At 44.2% G+C, this 23747-nt stretch overlaps 1 protein-coding gene across 2 annotated transcripts; it reads left to right on the forward strand.

The window, feature by feature from the left end:
* The first annotated feature begins 54 nt into the window (after positions 1–54).
* Positions 55–18110, forward strand: LOC128310059 (venom dipeptidyl peptidase 4). 2 transcript variants are annotated; one of them, XM_053046594.1, is made up of 6 exons: positions 55–377; positions 2179–2484; positions 14896–15384; positions 15454–16480; positions 16564–17327; positions 17415–18110. In XM_053046594.1, exons 2-6 carry the CDS (start codon positions 2245–2247, stop codon positions 17508–17510), a joined length of 2616 nt encoding a protein of 871 aa, XP_052902554.1. In that variant the 5' UTR covers positions 55–377; positions 2179–2244; the 3' UTR covers positions 17511–18110. The 2 variants fall into 2 exon arrangements, with proteins under 2 accessions (XP_052902554.1, XP_052902555.1); XM_053046595.1 differs by lacking the exons at positions 55–377; positions 2179–2484 and adding exons at positions 6350–6407; positions 13051–13225.
* Positions 18111–23747: the final 5637 nt, after the last annotated feature.

A 23747-nucleotide genomic window follows, 5' to 3' on the forward strand; every position in this document is an offset into this window, starting at 1 on the left:
TCGGCGCGCGAGATAAACCGTACCCGAATCTCGAATACTTTCGATCTAGTCACTGAATGAACAGATTTTTTTCCGTGCAGCAAAGGGAAAGTGTGTGTATTTGTGTGTTTCCCGTTTGGAAATTATGGAATGTTGATTCTTCTTCAAAATAGTGGAACTGTGTGAACAGCAGCACAGTGATCGCTTCACACGCGCAGATGAAATGTCACAAGTGCTTACGGTCGTGACGAACAACCGATTTGTTACGTGATATCGTGTGCAAAGAAAACCTTCCAAGCGTGTGCTTTTGTTCCCTTACGCCCTTACAAGAAAGAAGTAGTTGATTGCAAGGGGTGAGCGGAAGAAAATTTCGATTTCACTTCGCATAATGCAGTAAGGTGAGTTTTGCGTATTGGTCATCCGCCAAGCATCTTAGTAAGCGACGATTTAGTGAAAAACGTACTCATCATCGCGAATGGCAACACTGCGTTTACACACGTGTTAGTGAAGAAAAAGAAGCAGAGCAGAAGGGAACTGATCTGGCCACGGTTTTGGTTCCATCATCCACGTCGCGAAGGGTGTATATGTGTGTGTGTGTATGCGATCATTTTGAGGTCAAGATTGAGAGCATCTTCATCTTCCACAAGCAAAACAAGCGCGATCGCGACGATGCGTTTGTGTTGGTGTGGCACGCAACAGCTGTGTTGCACTTTGTTTGTTTATTGCGGTTGGTCGGACAATGCCGCGAGGAAAATGTGAAGGACAACTAAACTTCGCTGTAAAGAGATGCTGTACGCAAACATTGGTTGGTGAAAATACTGATGATCGGCAGAGTTGCGGTCTACCGTATTCAAATTTCAATTCTCTCAAACGCAAGGCGGATGTGCGATGAACAGAAAGTGTGTTCCCAAGGCAATTAAAACGCACTTTCCAGTGATATCTTACTGATTCGAACATTGAAATTGTCATCATACTCCTATATCTTATCGCACAACGTGTCGATATCGAGTGGGACTCAGAAAGGTTTGTTTACTCAGATGAAGCTCCCAAGAATACGTGTTGGAGCTTACAACTTCAATATTTTCTAATGTTGGAAACGAACGATCTAAAGTCTAGCTTCTTTGTTGTTTCTCTATTTAGCAGATTTTTTTAAGTTTTCGAGAACACTTGATATTCAACACCTTAAAGAATGTGAGTTGTACAGTCCAGTTTTAGTTGAGTTTGAATCGTCATAATTTCAAATTAAGAATTGTACACGAACGCAATGGAAACTTTTAGATGCACCCAACCATCGTGCGCCATTCTTCAAGGGAACCTTACCCACCTACCTACCAGCCAAGTACCTTATGTTTCCAAACAACATGATCTTTACAACCAGCTCCACTGCTACTCCACTTTCCGTTTCCGCCATTATTAATGCATCATTTATTTTCACGCCAACTGCGAAACTACGTTCTCATATTGCGCGCCTTATGGAGTCGCGTACCATTAAATAGCGCTTGCAAAAGGTAAACTACTGTATGGACGCGGTTTTATGTAACTTCGAGATCTCTCGCTCCACCACAGCGAAGAATTACAAACATGCACTTTGTCAACAAATGCCCGGAGGTTCCTCAGCTTTGCCGGGGATTTTCGGTCACGTTGAGGCTCCCCCTAGGTGCCTGTGTTGTCGACCAACGCAGTTCTGTGTTACGTTCCGGGCGTTTCGTTGTTGCTGTTTTGCTTTGATTGATGGAAACGTGCAGATTGTAAAGGGCGGATGAACTTCCAGCTTGAAACTGGCCCAGATTGAGTTCGAGGATTTGCGATAAGTCACAAACTGTTCCGCCAAAACGGAGGGGGGGGCGGGAAAGGGAAAAAATGAACGAAGCGCGAAAAGCAAGTGAAACACAGTGAATGATAAAGTGAGCATTACGTGGATGGTTGGTGTCAAGTACCGTCGACATTTGACCTGGGAATGCCCTTGGAGTTATTGAAACAGATCGAACGAACGTGACCTTGGTTAGAGAGTTTTTAATTCATTCATCTTATATTGTGCAGCTTCTTATCTTCAAGCACTGCTGGGCTCAATTCCTAGTGTCTTTTCATGTAGGAGTGTTATCTTTACTGCATTGTCGTTAAACCATAAACCCTTAGAGTAGTATACGGTGACTAATTAAGACGATATATAATTCTTTCTTTCACACATTTTTCTTGAAGAGTTCCTGAAGATATCCAGCCTACAAAAACATCTCCTTCGCCTACTGACTGCGAGGAGCAGAAACTATGAACATCGCTGGAACTCACAAACGGACATATCAACCGTTGGCCCAACAAGATTTCGAAGACGCTCAGTATCAGGTGTCCAGCGGTGGAAGCAGCGATTCGGAGCCGGAACAGTACGGTGAAGGTGACGATCCGGAGGCAGCACTAACCACCGGCCGCAAATGGTTGCGGTCGGCGCAAGGTGTCATCGATCCACTGGGGGCTGGTGGTAAGGCGAACAAGAATTCGGAAATGTATAAGGTAGGTGAAGTATGCTTGGAATGGTTATATCTGGGAATGCAGGGCAGGAGAGAGAACAGATCATAAGAGATTTATTAAGCCTAGGTTTTGGTGTAGTTGTGTCTACAATTGATCAAGATCGAACGATCAGTTGGTGTAGGATCCCGACGAGAAAGATTTCTTGATCAATAGACTCCGATTGATCGGTGAATAAAGATTACAGAGCTTTTGAACTTCGATTACTTTGTATGCCTCCAGAGACTAGCGCCATCTAGTGTTCGGTTCGTTAACCATTTGTTTCCGAACGTTCGATTACCGTGCATAATTTATGCTGTTTTTACACTAATCTTTGTCCTTAAACTCTTTCAAATGGACATTTTATTCAAGTCCTTGAAGTATTAAATTATATTCTTTCGTGTAGTTTAACATTAGATCTTTTTTTGTATTTTTGACTATTTTTGGAAACCTTCACATGACGAGCATAATTAAATAATAAATTATTTTCCTCAAAAACAAACAACATCGTGCATCGAAACCAATTTCGCTGCCTAGTGTCGGGGTTCTTCACAACTAATTTACACACACGAATAACTTCAAATGTAAGCACAATCATTAGCCACTAAAAGGTGGATAATTGCGCCACTGAAATATATATAGTAAACTACTGCACGTAAGCCCACGTAAACCAGTGGCCCGCGTGCAGTTTAATGTGCATTCATATTTCGCATGCCCAGTTCCGATTAGGGGAAATGGTAGACAATGCTTGTAATTATCTCTTATCCTCCCGCAGCCCAGTTTCACACCCATTATGTTGTGTACACTTGTTTTTTTTCCCCTGTTGCTTCTACACAACACTGTCTTTGGTGTATATGCAAAAGCGAACGCAACCTTGCATTGTTAACAACGGCACACTGTACAAGTCAAAGAACAACCACCAGCAGCTGGATAGGATAGCGGCAAATGTGGGTCGAACTGCTGGGCGAACATGTGATATCGCACTGTTTTGTGCGCTTCAAAGCGAATGAAGATTGATTGTTTGCTGGGCTGCCCTCGTGGGCAAATCTTTTCTTCTACATTTTCCCTGTGGGAATCTCTTCTGGTACATCTTTCATAACAGCTCATTTCATGCAGTACAACTGCAAGCGCCTTGTTTGCTGGCTGGCTGGGCACAACCATCTTCCTCCGGTTACAAGCGGGACATTTAACGTTCATTAACGCGTCACGCACAAACGGACAAAAGCCACCGTCTATCTGGCGTTCGAATCACTCACTGCTGCTGCTGCTGGCCGTTCTGACCGGCGAACCCGGCGGTGTGGTTTGTCGGGCAATTATCGCCGCACACTGCCGGCGAAACGGTTTTAATCGTTCGTTTGCGCCTCAATTGACTTCATCCTGATTAGACCAAATGGAGAATCTCCCGGAGACAAGTCGCGGCATGTGGGTCGATTTGAACTACCGAGCCGACATTTATCCCTCGGCGGCACACCCAGCAGATTTCGTGCATGTGACCACAATGTACTGCTGGTGCAGCATCAGCCCGCGCTGTAATAGCATTTAATTGCATTTGGCAGGGAACTGCCGGGTGACTGCAGTGAAATGCAACCGAACGGTTACGGTTCGGTGGTCCTCACGTTTCTTACATCTAGCTCTAGCAAGTTGACTACCAGCTTAACCTTGACTGGGAAAGTGAAAGGTAATAGCGCCACCGGTGAGCCGGAGCGAAAGAGATACGAGACGATGTTGAAAGCGATACCGAAACCGCAATGCTTATCCACTTTGTTCAACCACTTTCTATCCAACGCATTGCACGGCTTGTATTTCCTGCTTGGCTTGGCGAGATGTGAAGCACGCGGCAACAAGTCGTCGTTTGTTGTGTTTACACCGTGCAGCGTCCCGCTGCGAGAAGTTAAACGCCGGTTGATGTGCTCCCCTTTGGGGTTTGTGCGATGGCTGGTGCGAGCATGATGCTCAATTGAGAGAGCGGTCTCTCGCCAGCAAAATCGAGCAGTTAAGCGCGTCCACAGTTGGCGGTTAAAAGCTTCAGAATGGACAACATTTTTCCCTGATTTTTAATTTAAATTGGAGATTTTATTAACAATGGTTTCATAGAGTATTGTGTGAACCATATCAACACAATGTTTTGCAGTAATACAACAATATTGTAGAAAGGTTAAATCGCTATCATGAGCAGAGATCATACTGTTTTGACTAATTTTGTGGAAAAAATAGTAGCTATAACAATCACTTCTGCTATTCTTGCCTTATTTTATCGGGGACTCAATCAATCAATCAATCAAACGTTGTCAGTAACCACAGCACACCATTCAACAACAAAGTTCTCTAACGAGTTGTAGAAACATGACTCGATTCGTCTCTTAAATCCTTTGTAATAGTAATGGGATTAGCAACTAACTACAATGAATTGATTCAGAGCGTGTGAGTTACATTAAAGAGTTATCTCTTGAAGTAACTCTTTGAGGATCTATTTTTAAGGATTAATAAAAGTAACTCTGAGTTGATAAGATTCTCTCTCTATTCGCCTGCCATTTCTGGCTTATTAGACTTATTTCACCACGTAAGCCGGATAGTCCTTACTAGTCCTTGCTGGATTGATCCGGATGGGATTATGGTCCGGTCCGTTCGGGTGAAGATCGGCGTCTCTACCATCATCACAACGAGCCACCCTTTATATTATTCATGTAGTTATAAGTCAGTTGAATAGCCCATTCGTCTGTTAATTGTGAAAAGAAACCAAATTACCTATAGCAAGATTAGTTAGAATAGAGAATAAACACAGAAATATTTAGTGGGATAGAAATAGTGTATTGTTATACTCATGATAGTGATTTCTTACCAAGAGATATAATTCTGATTTCGTTCGTGACTTTAATCTGTGCTAGTAGGATCGCAGTACTTCGCACAGGATTCCGTTTAACAACAGCGGCACAACGAATTGCCTGCATTTAGGCGCATTACAATAGTTTTTACTTTTAGGATCAGATTCAAACTTACAGTAGATCTATTAGCATGAACAGTATAAAAACTGTTTATCTTCCTTTTAAGCACCTGGTCTACTATTTCTGATTAGCTTATCTTGCATTAAACCGTCATACAGGAAAGTCCGTTCATGTGTAACCTAAAACAATTTTCAGATGGACATTAAACTTCATACAGATGGAACATTGAAAAATTATGGAATTACACCATAAAAACAACATTAGTTAATTACACGAGAGAAACAAAAAAAACCCGCGAAGATAATTCCACTTCATTTTTGGGTGAAAGTAAACCACCAATTTAAAGCCCGCCTACCGCAGGATGATCGATAGATGCGGGGTACCATTGCCCACCGTTGCACCCATTGCACATTTCGTATTATCATCCATTAAGTACCATGCTAATGGTTGTTTGATTTCAAGTAAAGCAACGCACTCCGACAACAAGCGAGAATCTGGAACGGGGAGAAAGTGAGTTACAGTTTTTCCTCATTTTCGGCCACACAATCAAATATCCGGATGGTTGCCGGTGAAGAAAAAAAACGTGTTATCTTAATGGATGGTATGATTTTTCCAACACCACAGCTTCCCAATTTTTGGTACGGTTGAGATCTGTTGCCCCAAAGTGTAAAGGGCGCGATTCGAGCAGTTTTTCCCTCCAATGTTAGGGCGAATTTTACCAGAGAGACCGAGCGAGAGAGAGAAACTGCTTGCCAAGCTCCCCTTTTTCGATGTAAAATTCATTAGTTAGCTGAGAATACTCTCGAAATCTCTCTTTTTCTGGTGCCCCTTCTCACTGCTAGTGCTCGAATCGGAACGGTACGTGATCGTACCGCTGGCGCTGCCATAGAGATGCTCGGACGGAACGCTCCCAATTTCCGCGTGGTGTTCGTTGCGTGCGGTCCGGTTCGGTGCGCGCCCACATTTTTGGCGGGTCGTCTGTGTACGGTATGTGTTCAAGTGTTGCGTGAAGGTGCGTACCGATGGTACGCGTGTGTGTGTGTTGGTTTAAAGTCGGAACACCGAAAATCAGGCGAAAGTGTAAAATCAAGAACCAAACAAAAACGACCCCATTGTACAAAGTGTGCTGTGAATTTTTCCGGGGGTTTTTGAGTCGTCAGACCCATTACTGTGCTCATACGGACTGAATTCTTTCGTATGTAAATGTGATGCGATCTGCACCGTAAATTTGGTGATCCGATTTGTGATCACGGATCGTGACCATAATAAAAGGAGTGTCATAATATAACCTTGTGACCGAGTGTAACAGAGTGCGCGATGAACATAATAAGTTACGTTCGGGTGTCTGTGCTTGACATTCGAGATCGGTTGCTATGGAAACGATCAAACTGATTGTTAATGCGGGGTAGTTGTACCAGTGTCCTTTGCGAAGTGTCCCGATTACACTAATGACAGATGTGATCTGTTTTTTTTTCTGCAGAAGAAACTTATCTAAATAAAGCAACGTTCGTGCGGGGCATTAAAATGCATTCAAAACGGATTGCAAAACCAAGCAACCCATTAACGAGCGTGTAGTGCCAATCTGTTTTGTTATCTAATTTGTGCAACCAAACAGATTTCATAGCCGTAAGCTTTCTCCAAGCCAAACACGTCCACTGGCGTGACACGATGGCCCCATGGAGAGCCAACGACAAGCGCACCGTTAAATTGTTTGCCGGACCCTTTTGTTTTTTTTAGGTCCAATGCACCCTTGTGCAAGAGCCCACAAGCGAATACGGCCGCGAGTGAATGAAATGGAAGAACAAATTAAATAACGACTGTTTTAACGCTGTTGGTTTTGTGGGACGGTGCATCACCACGATCGCCGCTTTGGCCTCGCTTCCTTGTTTGGGTTACCTTTTACCCAAAACCCTACCGGCATGTCCAAATGGCAATGCATCATCGTTTTTTTTTTTCTTCTGTGTTTTTTTAATCACCACCCCGCTTTTGTGATTTCGTATGCGTTCTTGTACACGAGGGAAGTCTGCGCACGTGGCAGAGAACGTGGGCGTGGATATGATTTACGCAGAAGAATCTGCATACAAACTGCATTCCGATGGAGTGAGGCACATGCAGGCAGGTGTTGCTGTCAAAATGGATGGATGTGTGTGGGGGGGTTTGTGTGGATTTTGTTGAATTATAGCCATCCACACACATTGTAACTCATGTAATGATTAATAGAATTTTTTAAATTTATTTCCCTTTTCGGTGCCCAACTGTTTTTCTAACGCATTCCCGCACATGTCACCGTAATAGTTTAATAGCTCCTCAAGAATGCACCAATTACTGATAACACACAACACGGCCGTTACGTTCATCACGGGATCGATCATAAAACACCCTTTATGATGGACCTTTCAAGACTTAATCTACGTTTAATCGTTGATAATGTGTGTTGAAGTGAACGACTGGCCGCTTGACGCCTTGGTAGCTAACTCACCACTGCCACATGAAATAACTCTCATCGCAAGCATTCATATCCACTCCACATTACTGCAAAATGTGTGAGACATGTTTGCGAAGTGTCATTACATCAAAATGACAGCTAATTGTTATCGTCTCGCAAAAATCTATCGAAATCTTACACGGCAAACACGGACGGATGTGCCATTTCGTAAGAGACTGATTTATCTGATTCCTTTACGTCATCCACTGTTGCGGATGTGAAGCGATCGAAAAAGGGTAGCTTTTGTTGGAGATGAGGCAAAATAAATGTAACCTCCAGTGTAAGAACTTCTTCTCGAAAGATTATTCCCTTTCACGGTTCCCAGAGGTGGTGTGGAATCGTGACGTTATTTTTTTTTCACCTTCCTCCCAATTGATTCTTACCAATCAAAACCGGTTTTCGGAACTCGGATCAATGCCGATTTTTTGTTGGTGTTGTTTGGTTGATGAGAAAACCATTTCGTTTGTTGGAGGCTGCCGTTTCTGTCCAGCAGTGAGTTTGCACAAGTTCTCCGATCGGAATACCTTCAAGATGTTGTTGAGTTCCCCGACTTAATCGGGTAGGGGTGTATGGGTTGGCACTGGTATTTGCTGCTCAAGGTTTACCAGTTTGCATAGTAGGTCTGTAGGGTGATGGCTAGGCTCACACAGCGGAAAGATCATCGGAGTATGTCACAATGCACAGGATTTGAAATTCTCATCCATTTGCATTGTGTTTGGTGTTGAATATAAATGTGGCCAAATCTGCAGGACTGTTCTCATGATAAGGGGATGCCGTTTAAGATGTATTGCGATCGTTAGACCCAAATAGATAATAACTGGAATATATCTCACAGTGTTTTCCCTCACTCAGATACAACAGGTTTAATTTTTGCAACACTTCTCGGATCTCGGATCAACCAGTACGGTCTCGGATCTCCGTCAAACCCGACGGTTGATGCCATCATTATCGTTATCTTTGCATCTCCACACAATGCTAGCTCTAGTTCTTCCCCGCCGAACTTATCGGGGTAAGTTTGGGGAAATCTCACACTAGAGACGTCAGTGCAAGTGTCAATCAGTTCCGTACGTCATCCCCATTGGAAGCTCTCTTTTGTCTCCTTCACAAATTGGCCCCCTAGTGGAAGTGGGGGGGTCAAACGTTAAGTGATAGATCTACCCACTGGTGACTGGTGACAGTTGTACTTCAACCGTATCGAGTGTATTTGAGTGTAGTGTCAGCGATCGAGAAGAAATTGCCTTTTCTTAACCTCCAGTTGATTGTTTCGGATAATGTCCAATGGAAAGTAGAGGGTTCAACAGTGAAAACTGATACGTACAGCTGTGATGTTACCCAATACATCACAGATATTGCATCTACAATGTATATCTAATGTCAGTATTTAATATGTTTGTCGGGCTCTAAAACGGGAGTGAAATTTGCATTCGATGACCTATTCGCGACACGTGCCGTAACTTTATTCATTCGTCCAATCAAAACCAAGATTTATAGCATCATTTCAGCAATTCAAATCACGAATTGTTCGATAAATAAATGGAAGATATCATCAAAAAGCTCGCTTCCAATAAAACATCATTAAAGTCTTCCACAAGAAGCCATAATTCCAGCCTTCCCAAAGAAACTGGAACGTAATGTAAGGTTTCTTCTAACTTCACAATTCCAATGGTCATGCGAGATCGATTGCGAGGAGTATTTCTATCAGCGATAACCTCAAAAGTTCCATCACCACGCAGCAAGCCTCTCGTTTTTGGAGAAGACTTCGCAAAAACCGTCCAAAAAGATAAAAAGGAATCGTTTGGAATGTCTTATTACGGTCCTCGCAGTTAAACGCTTGACTGGGATCGAGGTGTTCCAATTGCGACCATTCCCAATGCGAATAGCTCGAACGCTGTCAAGCAAGGAGATTAAACTGTCCACTGTGTTTGTGGATAAATCACTTATCGATGGTAAACATTCGTTAATCCATCCATCCAGCATCAAACGTCCAGCACAACAACATCAGAAAACTTGTAATGAAAAGTTGCATGAGGTAAGATTTGGTAGGTGACTCCGTTCCAACGGCTTACACCAAGAAGTGCAAACGCCAAGCTTGATAAATAATGTATCACTTGCAGCATAGAAGGCAAGAACGAAACACACCACACCGATGTCAAACGTCGACACGAGCGTGTGATAAGTGACAGTTTAACGACGCTGGATGCCCCGGGATGAAGTGGCTACAGGGCAGTGGGTCCTTAAGGTCAGGAAGGTACGCGCAGGAAAACGTTTACGTGAGGTCCCGTTGGAGAGCAGAAGATGATGATGCTCATATACTCACAAGAGGTGCTGTGTACTGTTTCTTTTTTGCCTCCCCTGCACTGTTAGTTTGTCCCGTCGGTCCTGAAGACGACATCATCATGAAAAATGCATACGTGCATCCTGAGTGCATCCTGACGGTGCAATTCCTTCGTTTAGTGTGTGTTGGGGGTCCACTTTATTGCCCGTCTCCTGCTTAGTCTCCCCTTCATCCTTCCTTCTCGGGGGGTAGGAAACAGGATGAGTGAGAAATTGGGATGTACACTTACAGGACAGATGCCACTTGCCACTCGTACCTTCTTGTCGACTCCTGCCGGTGTGGCTTGCGTTGTAATCTCGAGTACAGAGAGAATATTTGCTTACCCGCTAATGGTTGAGTACTTTTTGCACTCCTTCTTGTTCTTATCCACATTCTTAAAGGATAAAGAAAAACGTCTTTCCATGAAAGAATCTTTCAGCTCCCGTCTTCAATCGTAAACCAAAAGTGCGAGACTGGACTAGGCCTGGAATTAATTAATCTTAATCGAACTGAGAACACACACCACAATGGATGATGGATTTAGTGAAGTTGGGCTTTGGGAGACGGTGAAGTAAAACTTCCAAGAAACATCTCACACAGCTTGTGATTTCCGCGAAGCAGATGAGTTGTCCCTCTGCATGCGTAACTAGTCCGTGACGGTTCTTCATCGTCTCGGGTGACAAATCGGTCAATCAAATTGGATAAGTTTTAGATGAACCTTAATTAGAGCGAATCGTTACGAACCATTGGTGAAAAGGGAGCTGTTGCTCGCTCGTGTTTTGCGTGATGGCGAGCTGGGCTGCAAGATTGTATCCTTCCCCGGCAGGGCAACAGTTGGAATGCGGTACACGTGGCCAGTTGCTGTACAAATACTACACCAAGTGGGCCAACGTTGTAGGCTTATCGTTTAATGTTAATAGGACAATTGGCTGGAGTTGTTTCTTGTGTATCATAAGTGACTAATATCAGCAGCCCATAATTATCATCTCCAGAGACCAGGGCTTGTCATGTCGAAAAGATTAAAAAAATATCATTGGTAATATTCTATCAATGTTAACATTAATTTTATTTTTTTCGATACGACTTTTACGAAAGATTGTTAATAGTTACATTTTTTAACGATGTACTATTCACACAAGTGATTTATGGTAGTAGGTGTAAGAAACGCAAGATCGTGGTTTTCAACCATGCATGAATCATGGCTGCAATTGTTGGCCAATTGGTTGGCTAATGCGCCAACGTAAAATGGTTTAGCCACCCAATGCCGGAAACGATTCCAGATACTGGACACCTCATCACGTGCTGTCAAGACGGTAATTTTAGTACAACAACACACGACGCTGGCCACAGGAAGGAAGACAGTTTGATTACTCCAACAGTGTTGGATGCGCTGAACGTTCCGTCCGCTGGCTTTGCAGGAAGCGTTCCGGCATTTTTTTCATCTGGTACTGATCATCTAACCGGGAAAGGGAAATCAGAAACCCACGTTGGAAAAGCGTTAAATTGATCGATTAAATTGGCTTTATTAATCGAAGCACCAGCAGGAAATCAGTTCTGTAACGAATTCCGTTTGTCCGGTTTCGGGAACTATCAATGTTTTTATTCATCTTTTATTAATATGTGATGAATGGATTAGATGTGAACAAATAATATTAAATTAAATTTCGTAGCTTAAGCGCTATGTTAAGATGTCTATTGAATAGATTTAACGATCGTAGGTAACTGTCACGAAGAGGTCAAATGCCATGACATGACATATGACATATTTCTAATATTTTGGAGAGGTACTCAACAAGTTTTTAGTCCACGCCAATCAGGCAAAAATATACAAGAAAATGCGAATATAATTCCACTGCAAGATTACAGTGAACTCCGCAGATTTATTTATTTCACGAAATAAAAAAGATCGTGTAAATAGTGCGAGGCTTACTCCAGTGCATACACCCAGCATCTATCGAGTAACCCTGTAATCGAGGCATGCTTTGCTTATATTAATTAACTGTTTGACTTTGTTTGCGCTTTTTTCTTCTGTTTAATTAGCTTTCTTTCGACAGAACAAAGCGTGCATCATTCTTATCAACGTTCTATATCCATAACCTAAACACTTTAGAATGCAGTTACTATCTAAACTAATGTTTACTAATTACCGATGCTGATAGTGATGCTCGGTAGTATCTCTACCAGCGCTTATCGACTTGTTCGTGGCGCAGGTAAAACATGCCGGTTGTAATTGAACGTACATTCAGATACAATGGGTGGTCTACATCCGTTGCTGATAAAAAAAGGGCACATACCTTTCAGACACCTAGGGAAGTATTCTGGGAAAATAGTACACCCGAATGAAGCAACAAAAGCGCCAACCCCCCATGAACGGTTTATTTGTCTAACCAGAGGAATCTGTCTTATAAGAAATTCAATTTACCTCAAACAAGTGTGTATGCTTTCGAGCACATTTTGATCGATGTAGAGTATATTTCCATTCGGGTATTTTATATCCCAAAGGAGTGACTGAATTCATCTTGAACCTTTTGGCTGTTTTCGGTTGTTGGGTATCACTCTTATCCAAACGCGAGTGTCGGTTTCGATGTTTGTACAGTTGGATTTACGCTGACGAAGGCGTATTGCGAGATAGGGCAACATTACTGTGACACGAAAAAGCTTCTACCGTGTGCGTGGTGGGAAGTGGTCTGCCTTAGACGAGTACAAAAACTTCTTCCAATGCGTGCCTTCTAGCGATGGGAATCAGTCGCTGAGTGACGTGTCAGTCGTGATCAATCTGTGTGCTTCTGAGTGAGGGAAACTTTACCCATTCTTTTCCAATATTTGTTTAGTATACAGCGTCAAACGTGAACTGGTCTAAAAGGCACGGTTTAGTAGCTTAGTGTGCTGGGACACTAAACGGGCTGTGGTGTGACTTGAGCTGTTGGGGCTAGAGCTACAGCGAACGAATCTTCAACCATGGCAGCATCCAGTGGCAATTCCATCGAGATCGGACATTCGGATCAGGTAAATGAACGTTTGGAGCTAATTTTGAAAAACAAAACAGATCACTTATAACACTCTTCAAAGATGGCGTTAAATGTACCGTGTTCACTCCAGTCGTTAGGTTCACTCCCATTCCGCTTCAGGTGGACGCTTCTAGCCACCATTTCCCTCGATTGCGCCATACCTCATCGATTGCGTAATATAATAAACATAGCGGCTGTCTCTCACACTATGGCGCGTCGCGTGTTGCGCAGTACCGCGAAATTGTAAATACCGATAAATGGCCCGAGTCGCGCGTCGAACAGGCCCGAGTAGCGTACCGTGCCCGATCGTAATACCCTTCGGGACATTATTCCACTTGCCCCCATCGGCAGGTGGTCAACGATCTCAGCCCAGCGCACCGATTTCATGAACAAATATTGTTCCTTGTGCTTTCATTCCAGACCGTAAGTGCAAGGCACGTGAAGCGAGCACCGTGTGCCATAATACGTGCAGCAGAGCCCAGAGTACCAGCACCCGCACACCACACAGCTACCGGCAGTTGGATGGAATTGGCCCCATTTTGGAATGGCCATGGTGTGACTGGCATGAAAATGATACACAAATCACCGAATTTGGGCCGTACTTTGATGGGGGCTGCGAAGGGAGGGGCAAGCAATAAGAGACCGCTACTGCGTGCCAAACCTAACCTCATCAACAGTCCACCGTCAGCCTTCCGGATCGGATTCACTTTCCCTTCCCGGGCCGGCCATACTCGCTGGGTCGGAAGTTCGGAATCCGTTACGAAAGTCCGAACTCCGAACAGGTTTCTTCGTGACCGGTTGTCTGCAAGCGTGCCGAGTTACGTTACTTGCTCGACGCCGGGTAACGCCGTCAACCGGTAGAGAAACCGAGCGACATTACAGACAGGGCCCTTTCCTTTAAAGTGGGTGTTGGAGGAAGTGTTTGTCTCCTTTAGGAAGAACTTGCTGGAATGCGTGACCATCATCATCATCACCTGGCGGGTTTTCGCTATTGGTATCACCTTAAACTACCCCTTAATTGATCGTTCGCGAAGATTAGCGTACCCGCTTTTGGGTTAGCAATACACGTACTTGGAGTGACCCTAGTAGGGCTTTTGGTGATATTAGCCATTAAAGATAACATTGTTAACAACACTGTCCAATTGCCCGTATCGACATCGATAAGCATGGGCAAGGAAGCGTGTTCCTTCTTTGCACGATCAATAACCCTTACAATGGGATTCCGATAAGAAGGTTCCGCAAAAAACGATTTGGGAAAGTTGCACAAAACGGCAATTCTACTGATGGGAAGATAATGATTGATATATGTTTTATTTGTGCTACTCATCATGAGTTCCCCTAAAAGACGGAACGTCATTCTCTGTGCCATAATAGGGACTCGTGGATACTGCAGGGTGGAAGACTTGGTGACAACTATTTTGAGTCGTTTAAAGAACAGCCTGTCATTAAAGCCTCTACTAGTAGTCTGTTGAGTAGCAACTAAAAGATCGTCCAACAATTTATGTAACATAACTAGTCAGAGAGGATCAGCGGTAATACCGTAGTAATCCTTCACCTTCCAGCAGGTCTATGCCATAAAGCTCTGTTCCTTTATAGCACCGGTCACATAAGTCAGACTCGTTTTAAAACTAAAATACCCCCATTTTGCTTTCCATTCTTCATCCACAGGAACTCGTCTTCTCTGGCAAACAAAACCTCCGCCGGTACCTGCTGTTGGGTACGGTTGCTGTAATACTTACCGTAGTTGCCGTCGCGCTCGTCGTCATCCTAACCGCCAGCAACGATGATGAGAGTGGTCCGGAAACCGCTCCCATCATACGGGAGGGCGACCCGATCACACTGGAAGACTTTCTGCAGGGTCGTCTATCCGCCAGCGGCTTTACCGGCACCTGGACCTCCAATGGGAAAATCATCTTCCGCGATGACTTCGGCACGGTGATGGTGTACGATCCGGAGCAGAACGACACCAAGACGCTGCTCGGGATCGCCAACGAGGAGCAGCTGCAGGGCTTCAAGTTTGATCTCTCGCCGGATGGAAAGTATCTGCTGGTGGCGCGCGGCTACAGTAAGATCTTCCGGCACAGCTACCTTGCGATCTACGATATCGTGGACATGGCGACCAAGCAAATCACTCCAGTGAATGTCGGTGGACAGCGGGTAAGGTCAACACCTCCAAGCTGTCGTTTTCCATCGTTGCTAACTATCGTCTGTTTTGATCTGTTTTAGCGTGCTCTAAATCTCGTCGAGTGGAGCCCTGTGAACCACTCGTTCGTGTTCGTGTATCAGAACAATCTGTACTACCGGGAAACTCCGACCTCAGCGGAGGTGCAGATCACGTCTGATGGTAGCCCCAGCGTTTACAACGGCATACCGGACTGGGTGTACGAGGAGGAGGTGTTCTCCACCAACATTGCCACCTGGTTCTCGCCGGACGGTGCCCGCATCGCGTTCATTCGCTTCAACGACACGGAAACGCCGCTGATGAAGATTCCAATCTACGGACCACCGGGCAATCCGGACTATCAGTATCCGCGCGAGCTGACGCTACACTATCCGAAAGTTGGCACCAAAAACCCCGAAGTGCATCTGTTCCAGTACGATCTGGGTGCGCGAACGCTGCAAGAGATTGAGCCACCGACCGAGTTGGTCAATCAGAACCGTGATCACATCATCACGAGCGTTGGCTGGACGCGCGAACGGCTCGTCACGATCTGGATGAACCGGGTCCAGAACCATGCGATTATACGTTCCTGCACACCCCAAGTAGTCGCCGGTACGCCCCAATGCTTGACGGTGCATGAGATCAACGAATCGGCCGGATGGTTGGATCTGTTCAGCGCACCCGTCTTTAACGGCGACGGAACACACTTCCTCGTCATTGCCTCCTCGATGCAGGGTGCGGCCGGTGGGTTTAAGCACGTCACCATGATCTCCACCACGCAACGTTCGGCCGTACCGCTGACCAAGGGTACGTTCGTTGTGCAGGAAATCCTGCGATGGGATGCGAAGAGTAACATGATCTTCTACACGGCCAATACCGCCAACGAGTCGCACGTGCTGCATGTGTACGCGATGGAAGGTCGACAGGATGCACCGGTTGCTCAGTGTCTGACGTGTGACGTGGAGGTGGGCGCCAAACAGAGCTTCTTCAACGCGCAGATGGGTCCGAACGGGGGCAACTATTTGGTGCTGGAAGCACGCGGTCCCGATGTACCCTGGACGCACGTGTTCCACTGGAGTGTGACTGCCAATGGTAAGTTCCCCGCAGTATGAAAGCCTTTTCCGTGAAGTGGGACTCTAATTTACCCTTTTTTTCTTTGGTGCTCACTCTTACAGCTGTGCAGCTGAAGCAGATTAGGGTGTGGGAAGCGAACGACTTCCTTCAACGTGCGCTCAAGGGGAAAGCGATTCCACGTGTGGAAATACACGAGATCGATCTCGACAATGGCTTTACGGCGAAGGCAATGTTGCTGATTCCACCCGGCACGAATACTTCCAGCGCGGCGGTGAAACATCCGATGCTGGTGGATGTGTACGGTGGTCCAAACTCGGCCAACGTTGTCGGCAGCTGGTCGATCGGTTGGGGTACCCATCTGGCCTCGAACCGCTCGGTCGTGTACGCTAAGATTGATGGTCGCGGCAGTGGACTGCGTGGCGATCGTCTGATGTACCAGATCTACCGCAAGCTCGGTACGGTGGAGGTACAGGATCAGATTACCGGTGCTCGGAAGCTTGCGGAAAGCCTGCCCTTCATCGATCCGGCCCGTGTTGCCATCTGGGGCTGGAGTTACGGTGGTTACGCATCGGCAATGGCACTCGCGCAGGACACCAACCACGTGTTCCAGTGTGCCGTCTCGGTGGCACCCGTTACCGATTGGCTGTTTTACGATTCCATCTACACGGAGCGGTACATGGGCCTGCCGGCGCTATCGGACAACCGGAACGGGTACGAAACATCCCGACTAACCGCACTGCACGAAAGGTTCCGAAATCGGACGTACCTGCTGGTGCACGGTACGTACGATGACAACGTGCACTTCCAGCAAGCAATGCAACTTTCCCGCGCACTCGAAACGCACGACATCATGTTCAAACAGGTGGTAAGTAGTAGCCGTATGTGAATTCCCTCGGAAAACAGGACGGAGTTTCCCATTAAACCCAATTCCAACTCTTCCTTCCCTTTGCAGAGTTACCCAGACGAAGATCACAGTCTGGCAGGTGTCCGGCCCCATCTTTACCACACGCTTGGTAAATTCTTCAGCGAGTGCTTAAAGCTAGACTAATGCGCAAGAAGAGACAGTATTTGTGTTCGCATTCCACAACCGGGCTCCGGGTTCAGTCTTAACCGTCTTCGTCTCATCGGATCCGTTCCACACACAAAAACGCGCGGGGATCCTTTGCAGTGATTTTATTTTTATAGTGTCTCTAATGGGGATGCTACATGCATAGAAAAACCTTATGCCTGTACATAATAGTTAAGGCTAGTAAAACAAAATAAAAAGCAGAAAGTTGTTAGTGGTCGTCAGTCCCGCCAGGGGAAGCATTTGTGTCGCTGAACGATTGTGGAGACATGTTTTAAAACTGTGTACATATATAGAGAGGATGATGTGCAGTGTTTGCAGGAACGGAAAATTCAACATAAACACATACACAGAGCAGAGCAGTGCGGGTCGGTGCAGTAGCAAGTACAACGTGTTTGTAAAACACTAGTCAAAGTACGTACACTTCACACGTACGTCACACCACATCACGGGAAGTGTGTCTACGGGGGAGGAAATACGATATTCCACACACTCCTCTACGAAGCAGTGAACATTTATGAAAACGATAGAATGGGGTATTAAAGAAATAGAATATTAATGTTTTGTTTTACTCGAACACCAGCTCGGTATTGTATCAATTTAAAACCAATAGGGTATGAAGAACATATTGAGAAAATTGATTACGAGTTTTACTTCCACTTTCGCCTATCGCTTACTCTCTTTTATGTTTTATTAGTATTGGATTTATGTTAACACTATCGGAGAATATCAGCTGATGCTCTCATCGTGACGCGAACCCGACTCCTTGTCTCTCGCGATCGGTCATTGATAACGATCTCGGTCCATCCCGAGATAACGGGCACTCGTCCACATCAACCGACGGGAGATCACTCTCGCGGAGAGCGCCGGTGAGTGCCCCGCTGCGTTACGTATCCAACACTCTCACACTATTACACGATCTGCTCTCACGCTCAATGAGATCACGCGCAAGCGGGACAGCTATATGCACGCCGGAGGGGAATAGATGTTACCACCTTAGAAGGATGCTCCCCTGGTATCGGAAATCTGAAATCGATTCGTTTTCGGCGACGGAAAGTTTGAGGGATTTTGATCCCTCGCGATGCGGGATCACCGTTGCATGGAAAAGCGATCCCTTGTATGGGGATTATGATCTCTAGTGATCGGATATTACCTTTGCATGGAAATAGTGATCCCTTATAAGGAAAAATACAGGAAAAGTGAAAAATGTGGATAACATCCATGTCTCAAAGGAGTATAAGTGCTGTATAGGTCCTGCTTCGATCGTTGTTACCGGGGGTTTGGAGTAAAGAAGGGGATATCCTCAGCGTATCTCAACATCATGACAGTTTGGACGACTTCAATGTTACGATCACCTGCGTTCTGTATATCGCACCTGCGTAAAACAGAATTTGTTAGCATGACGCACTCGGGATGCCACTACCAAATTGATTCGCTGTCAGGATACGACGGATTGTCTTTCGGAGTTTCATTAATGCTCGAGACTGTACATAGGTTTATTCTTCATTATTCTCTTTATTTACACACACATCTATATTGGTTTACCATCATCATGCTCGTTGTTTGCGCCAGCACGACAAACACACGTTTTAACTCCCACCTTCCCGGCTTCCTTTTGTCGTGTTCTTGTTTGCGATTTGCTGTTTTTGTTGTTGTTTTGTTTACTGTCTTCTTCATCTAACGATATTTTTTCAATTTAGCTTACTTAATAAATTGTTCATAATTTAGGATTCTGATGCTCGTTAGTATAATTCAGTAGCGATTTTATTTGCTTCTTTTCACACTCTTTTCCACTTTCGCATTTGCGTCACATTATTTATTTATAGTTGTTTTGTAGTTTTTTATAGACGTATTTCGTTCATGTTCGTTAGTTCCCAACATCCCACGTATCGCGTTTACTGCATCTCGCTTCCGTTTGCTTTTCATTTTACTATGAAAGAGGAGTACTAGTGTGAAATTTATCTACTCTTTCTGTTGGTTTACCTTTCCGCTACTACCCTCCCGAACAATTGTTTCGTGCTTTGTTGTCCTTCCCTTGCTTAACAATACCCGCAATTTAGTGTGATTTTTTTAAATTTTGGTTGAAATTTTCACTAGGAATTGTTCGCTTTTCTATGCTTTACAATTATTTTTTGTGTTGTTTATGTTTATATATAAAAAAGGAAACTTTCTTATTAAATCGAATAAGTTTGAGAGCAAGTTTGTCCTTTTTTTATCCAGTGTGTCGCCTGTGTAATGTTGTGTGTGAACTTTTGAAAGAGTATAATATTTTACAGCATATAATTTTTCAATGTGTTGGGCGCGGGCAACAGAAAGCAAACGAACGATCGATATATCTATTCGTTTTTTTTTCTCTTTTTGTAAAGATTGATTTGACCTTTTGCCGGGTGAATGATGTTTATGTTTTCCTTTTGTCTTCCCTTTTCACCACGACGCACACGCATACGTTTTTCATTGTTTTGTTTAAAATTTCGTGAATGTGTTTGATTTTATATGAAAAAGTCATTTATCGTTATAATGCTTTGCTATTTACCTTTTGTTTTATACAGCTATGTCTTCTGTTATGACTTACAATAATGCATTACAAGAAAGTACAAGTGCTAAACGTGTGTAGTTTTTCGTTACAGCATTTTTGCAGGTCAAAACTAAACGCCTTTACGAAACGCTTTTTGAACTTCAACATTTACTCTTAGCATTTGTTCGTTAATGCTTAGTTTTGATCTGTAAAACTCTGCACTGTATGTTGGTTGCTGTTGTGTGCATTTTTTCTTTGTCTCACTGTTATTAGAGTACCATTTTATAAGTTTGCTTTAAAGACGTTCTAATAGTACAACAATGCGTGATCGAACTCCCGCGTCACAATTCATGCATTTTTGGCGACTCTCATTGGGTAAAGAGGGGCATAGATCGGTTGACTGGAGGTTGTTTTGCGTAAAATCTTAAGGTATGATGTGAGAACTGCGCTTTCCCGTCGAAACTAACTTTGTGCACCGAAATGGGGTGGGTTGTGGTATACGCATAAGGAGGAAGGAGATTGTATGGTGGAGAGTTAGGGGAACCATGTTTCGATCGTTGTCGCTTACTATACTGCTCTTGGTGCGCCCCCCCACACACCGTCATCATCATTGGGTTTCTTCACTATTCGCTAATGTTGTACTCTTTTGTATATTTTTTGTTGCCATTTTCATCTAATTGTAAAATTTTGGACAAAACACACTCGTTTCACTCACACATTTCTTTGTTTTATGCTCACATGGTTCATCTCTTCAGCTTCTTCTGTTCTTTTTTTTCTAGGGTGGGACAGCGGGGATTTGCTTGAAGGAAGGGGGGTTTTATGTCACCTACACAATTATTATGTATGTTTTTCTTTTTTGCATTAAACGCGATAAAATGACACCAAACATATATAATAGCTACTATTCGTTTAGTTTGTTTTTATGTTTGTGTGTGTGTGTGTGTCTGTGATTTACATTACATTACGACAAACTTTAAAGTACCATTTATTCCCCTCCCAAATCTATAGCGCGCTTCGTCTAAATGTGTGATTGTTTGTCTGTGTTGCATACCATATAGCTGCGGTTCATCGAAATTTAATTATTTTGTTTTACAGCTTTTAAAATGATCTTTCATCTCTCCATCGTACACGGCAAATGTTGTGGTGATGAGACTTAGCTGCGCGTACAACAGCACACTACTGCTGTACATCCATGATTGACAAAACTAATCGATCGGGAAGTGTATAATAAATTAAATCGCCTTTCGTCCGCAAAGCTTCCCTTCCGGATGTTCAGGGGCGCATGGTTTGTTTTGCCTTCTGATGTAAATATTGTTCGCATCATTTCATGCTCGATGTTTGAAAATTGTTCGGGGTAGAATAGAATACAGATAAACTCAATTTGTAACATTTCATTTAAAGAGAACACATTCAATTTTGCGAAAACCGTACCACACGACAGTTACGCCGTTAAAAAAAAAAGAAAAAGGAGGAAAGGACCACATATCAAACGGTGGTAGACACGGGATAAAAAATGCTTTTAATAAACGTCTTAAGCAACATTGAACCACGCATGGTGAAATAAAAGCACAAGGAAAATGGCACTGATTACGACACGAGTGCCATTTCTTGTACCAAGAATATTCTTGCGTTCTCTTCATCAATTCTGCGCGAAATAACAAAATTTAGATACGTTTAAAGGGAGACTTCTTGAATGTTCAATTAGATTTGATTAAAAGACAGTGTACCAACATTATTCAACCCGATAAAAATTCAAAATAAAAAATCTCAACATTTACAACTGAAACATTGTCTACTATTTTCACTTTCTAGTTTCACTTTCCCACTACCTCTCTCTGCTTTCTCTTCTTTGAAAGGATTTTTGATTTTGAATTCCAAATTACTGCAATGCTGTGGGGTTGGTTTGCACACCGTAAAACTTTAATGCTGCTTATTACAATCGATAACTGCCGATTTACCTATTTTCTAGTATCAGCGCAAACGGCTGGCTCCTGTGTGGACGCTCAATGTCAATATGCTTACCGCGGGGAGTACTGCACATACGAATCAACTATATGTACATTTTAATATGGGTAAAGCAAAGCCGTAACTTAAGCTAATAGAAAAAAAAGGAAACTCATGAACAACATTACCGTGTGTGCCTCTCTATTTGCGCCTGCCCTTCGGATGGAGAGTATTAAGGATAATGCTGGGGGAAAAGAAAACATGCACGCGTAATTGTCGACTAACTTTTCAGTTCTAAAATTTGTTTGACATTTGAATTTCGAATTCAAACTTTCTCCAAACTTCACACGACACTCTTTTAAAGACACATACTAGAAAAACGCGCGCTTACACTCCATCCACCGATCTTCATAATTATAATTAAACATAAAATAAACATACCTAATGAAGGTATGGTGGTGTGTAGAATATGTTGTTTGTAAAGGTGTGTCCTCTCTCTATCCTCCTCAATGTACTAAATACAAATAAAACCTATACACTAGAGCAAAGTTCTAACAAGTCGCTATGAAATAAATGAAATAAGCGGTGACGTACTCGAAACAACGGAAGGGTTCATATAAAACTGTATACAAAAGCAACACGACTCTTCTAATGAATCCTTCACCCTCATCCTTACCCCCACGTGGGTATAATGGGTGGTAGGTGTCTCATCAAAATAAAGGAGCAGCCACACATTTCGACTAGTGGTTCATATGTGTGCGCAAGGAGTTGAGACTTCAAAAACAATCCAAAAAATAAACAATCGCTTCTACTCCAACTGTCGAGGACCGAGGGGGACTCTCTATAAATGGAAGCATACCACTTTTAGAGGATGAAAAAATGTTTGTAAGACGATGGTAAACCGGCATGGTCACCACTAGCTCCTCCTCCTCCTCCACCACCACCACCACCCTCGCTGCCTTCAAGAGTGCCTCCTACACCAGTAGCATTTACTGATTCCTCTGCAGATGCCGTTCCACCGCTTCGGTCGGCGTCCGTTCCACCTACATCATGTCTTGGTTTGTTTCTACCGGTACTCCCCGCAGCGATGGGCACCTCAACGATCGTACCATCACCGGCTTCGCTTATTACCACATCGTCCTGCAGAACGCTCCCGAGAGTTCGTCGGACAGCAAGCCTGCGCCGATTGGACAGGGGCAAATCGGTCGTTACGAAGCTTATGCCACCGCTGTGGTGAGCACTGCGCGTGGTGCTACTCCCCCGTGCCGTCGTCACGGTGACGACCGTTGATCCATCGAACTGCTGCACAATTTCTTCTTCCTCCAGTTCTTCTACCACTCCGCTCAACTCTTCCACATCATCCTCCTCTACCACGTGATGTACGTGATGCTGATGATGATGATCGTCTGATACATCCTCCTGCTGCTGTTGCTGGCCAGCATGGTGCGGATGATGATGATGATGATGATGATGGTGATCGTCTTCGTCCACTTCCAGCGAATGTTGCAACACCTGCTGATGATGGTGATGATGCGAGTGATGATGATGATGCAGAAGCAGCTCTTCCTCATCATCCGTAGTGGCATCTATAATGACACCATCCGTTGTATCACCACTCACATCGCCGCCAACCATCATTTCATCCGCTTGCCGAACGGCCACCACCGAGGCCGCATCCATGACGATCTCCTGCACATCGTCATCGTCTTCCTCGACCTCCTCCACGTGATTTACCATCGCACCGCCACCATCATCCTCCT

This window comes from Anopheles moucheti, chromosome 2 (assembly GCF_943734755.1).
Source record: "Anopheles moucheti chromosome 2, idAnoMoucSN_F20_07, whole genome shotgun sequence".
NCBI lineage: Eukaryota > Metazoa > Arthropoda > Insecta > Diptera > Culicidae > Anopheles > Anopheles moucheti.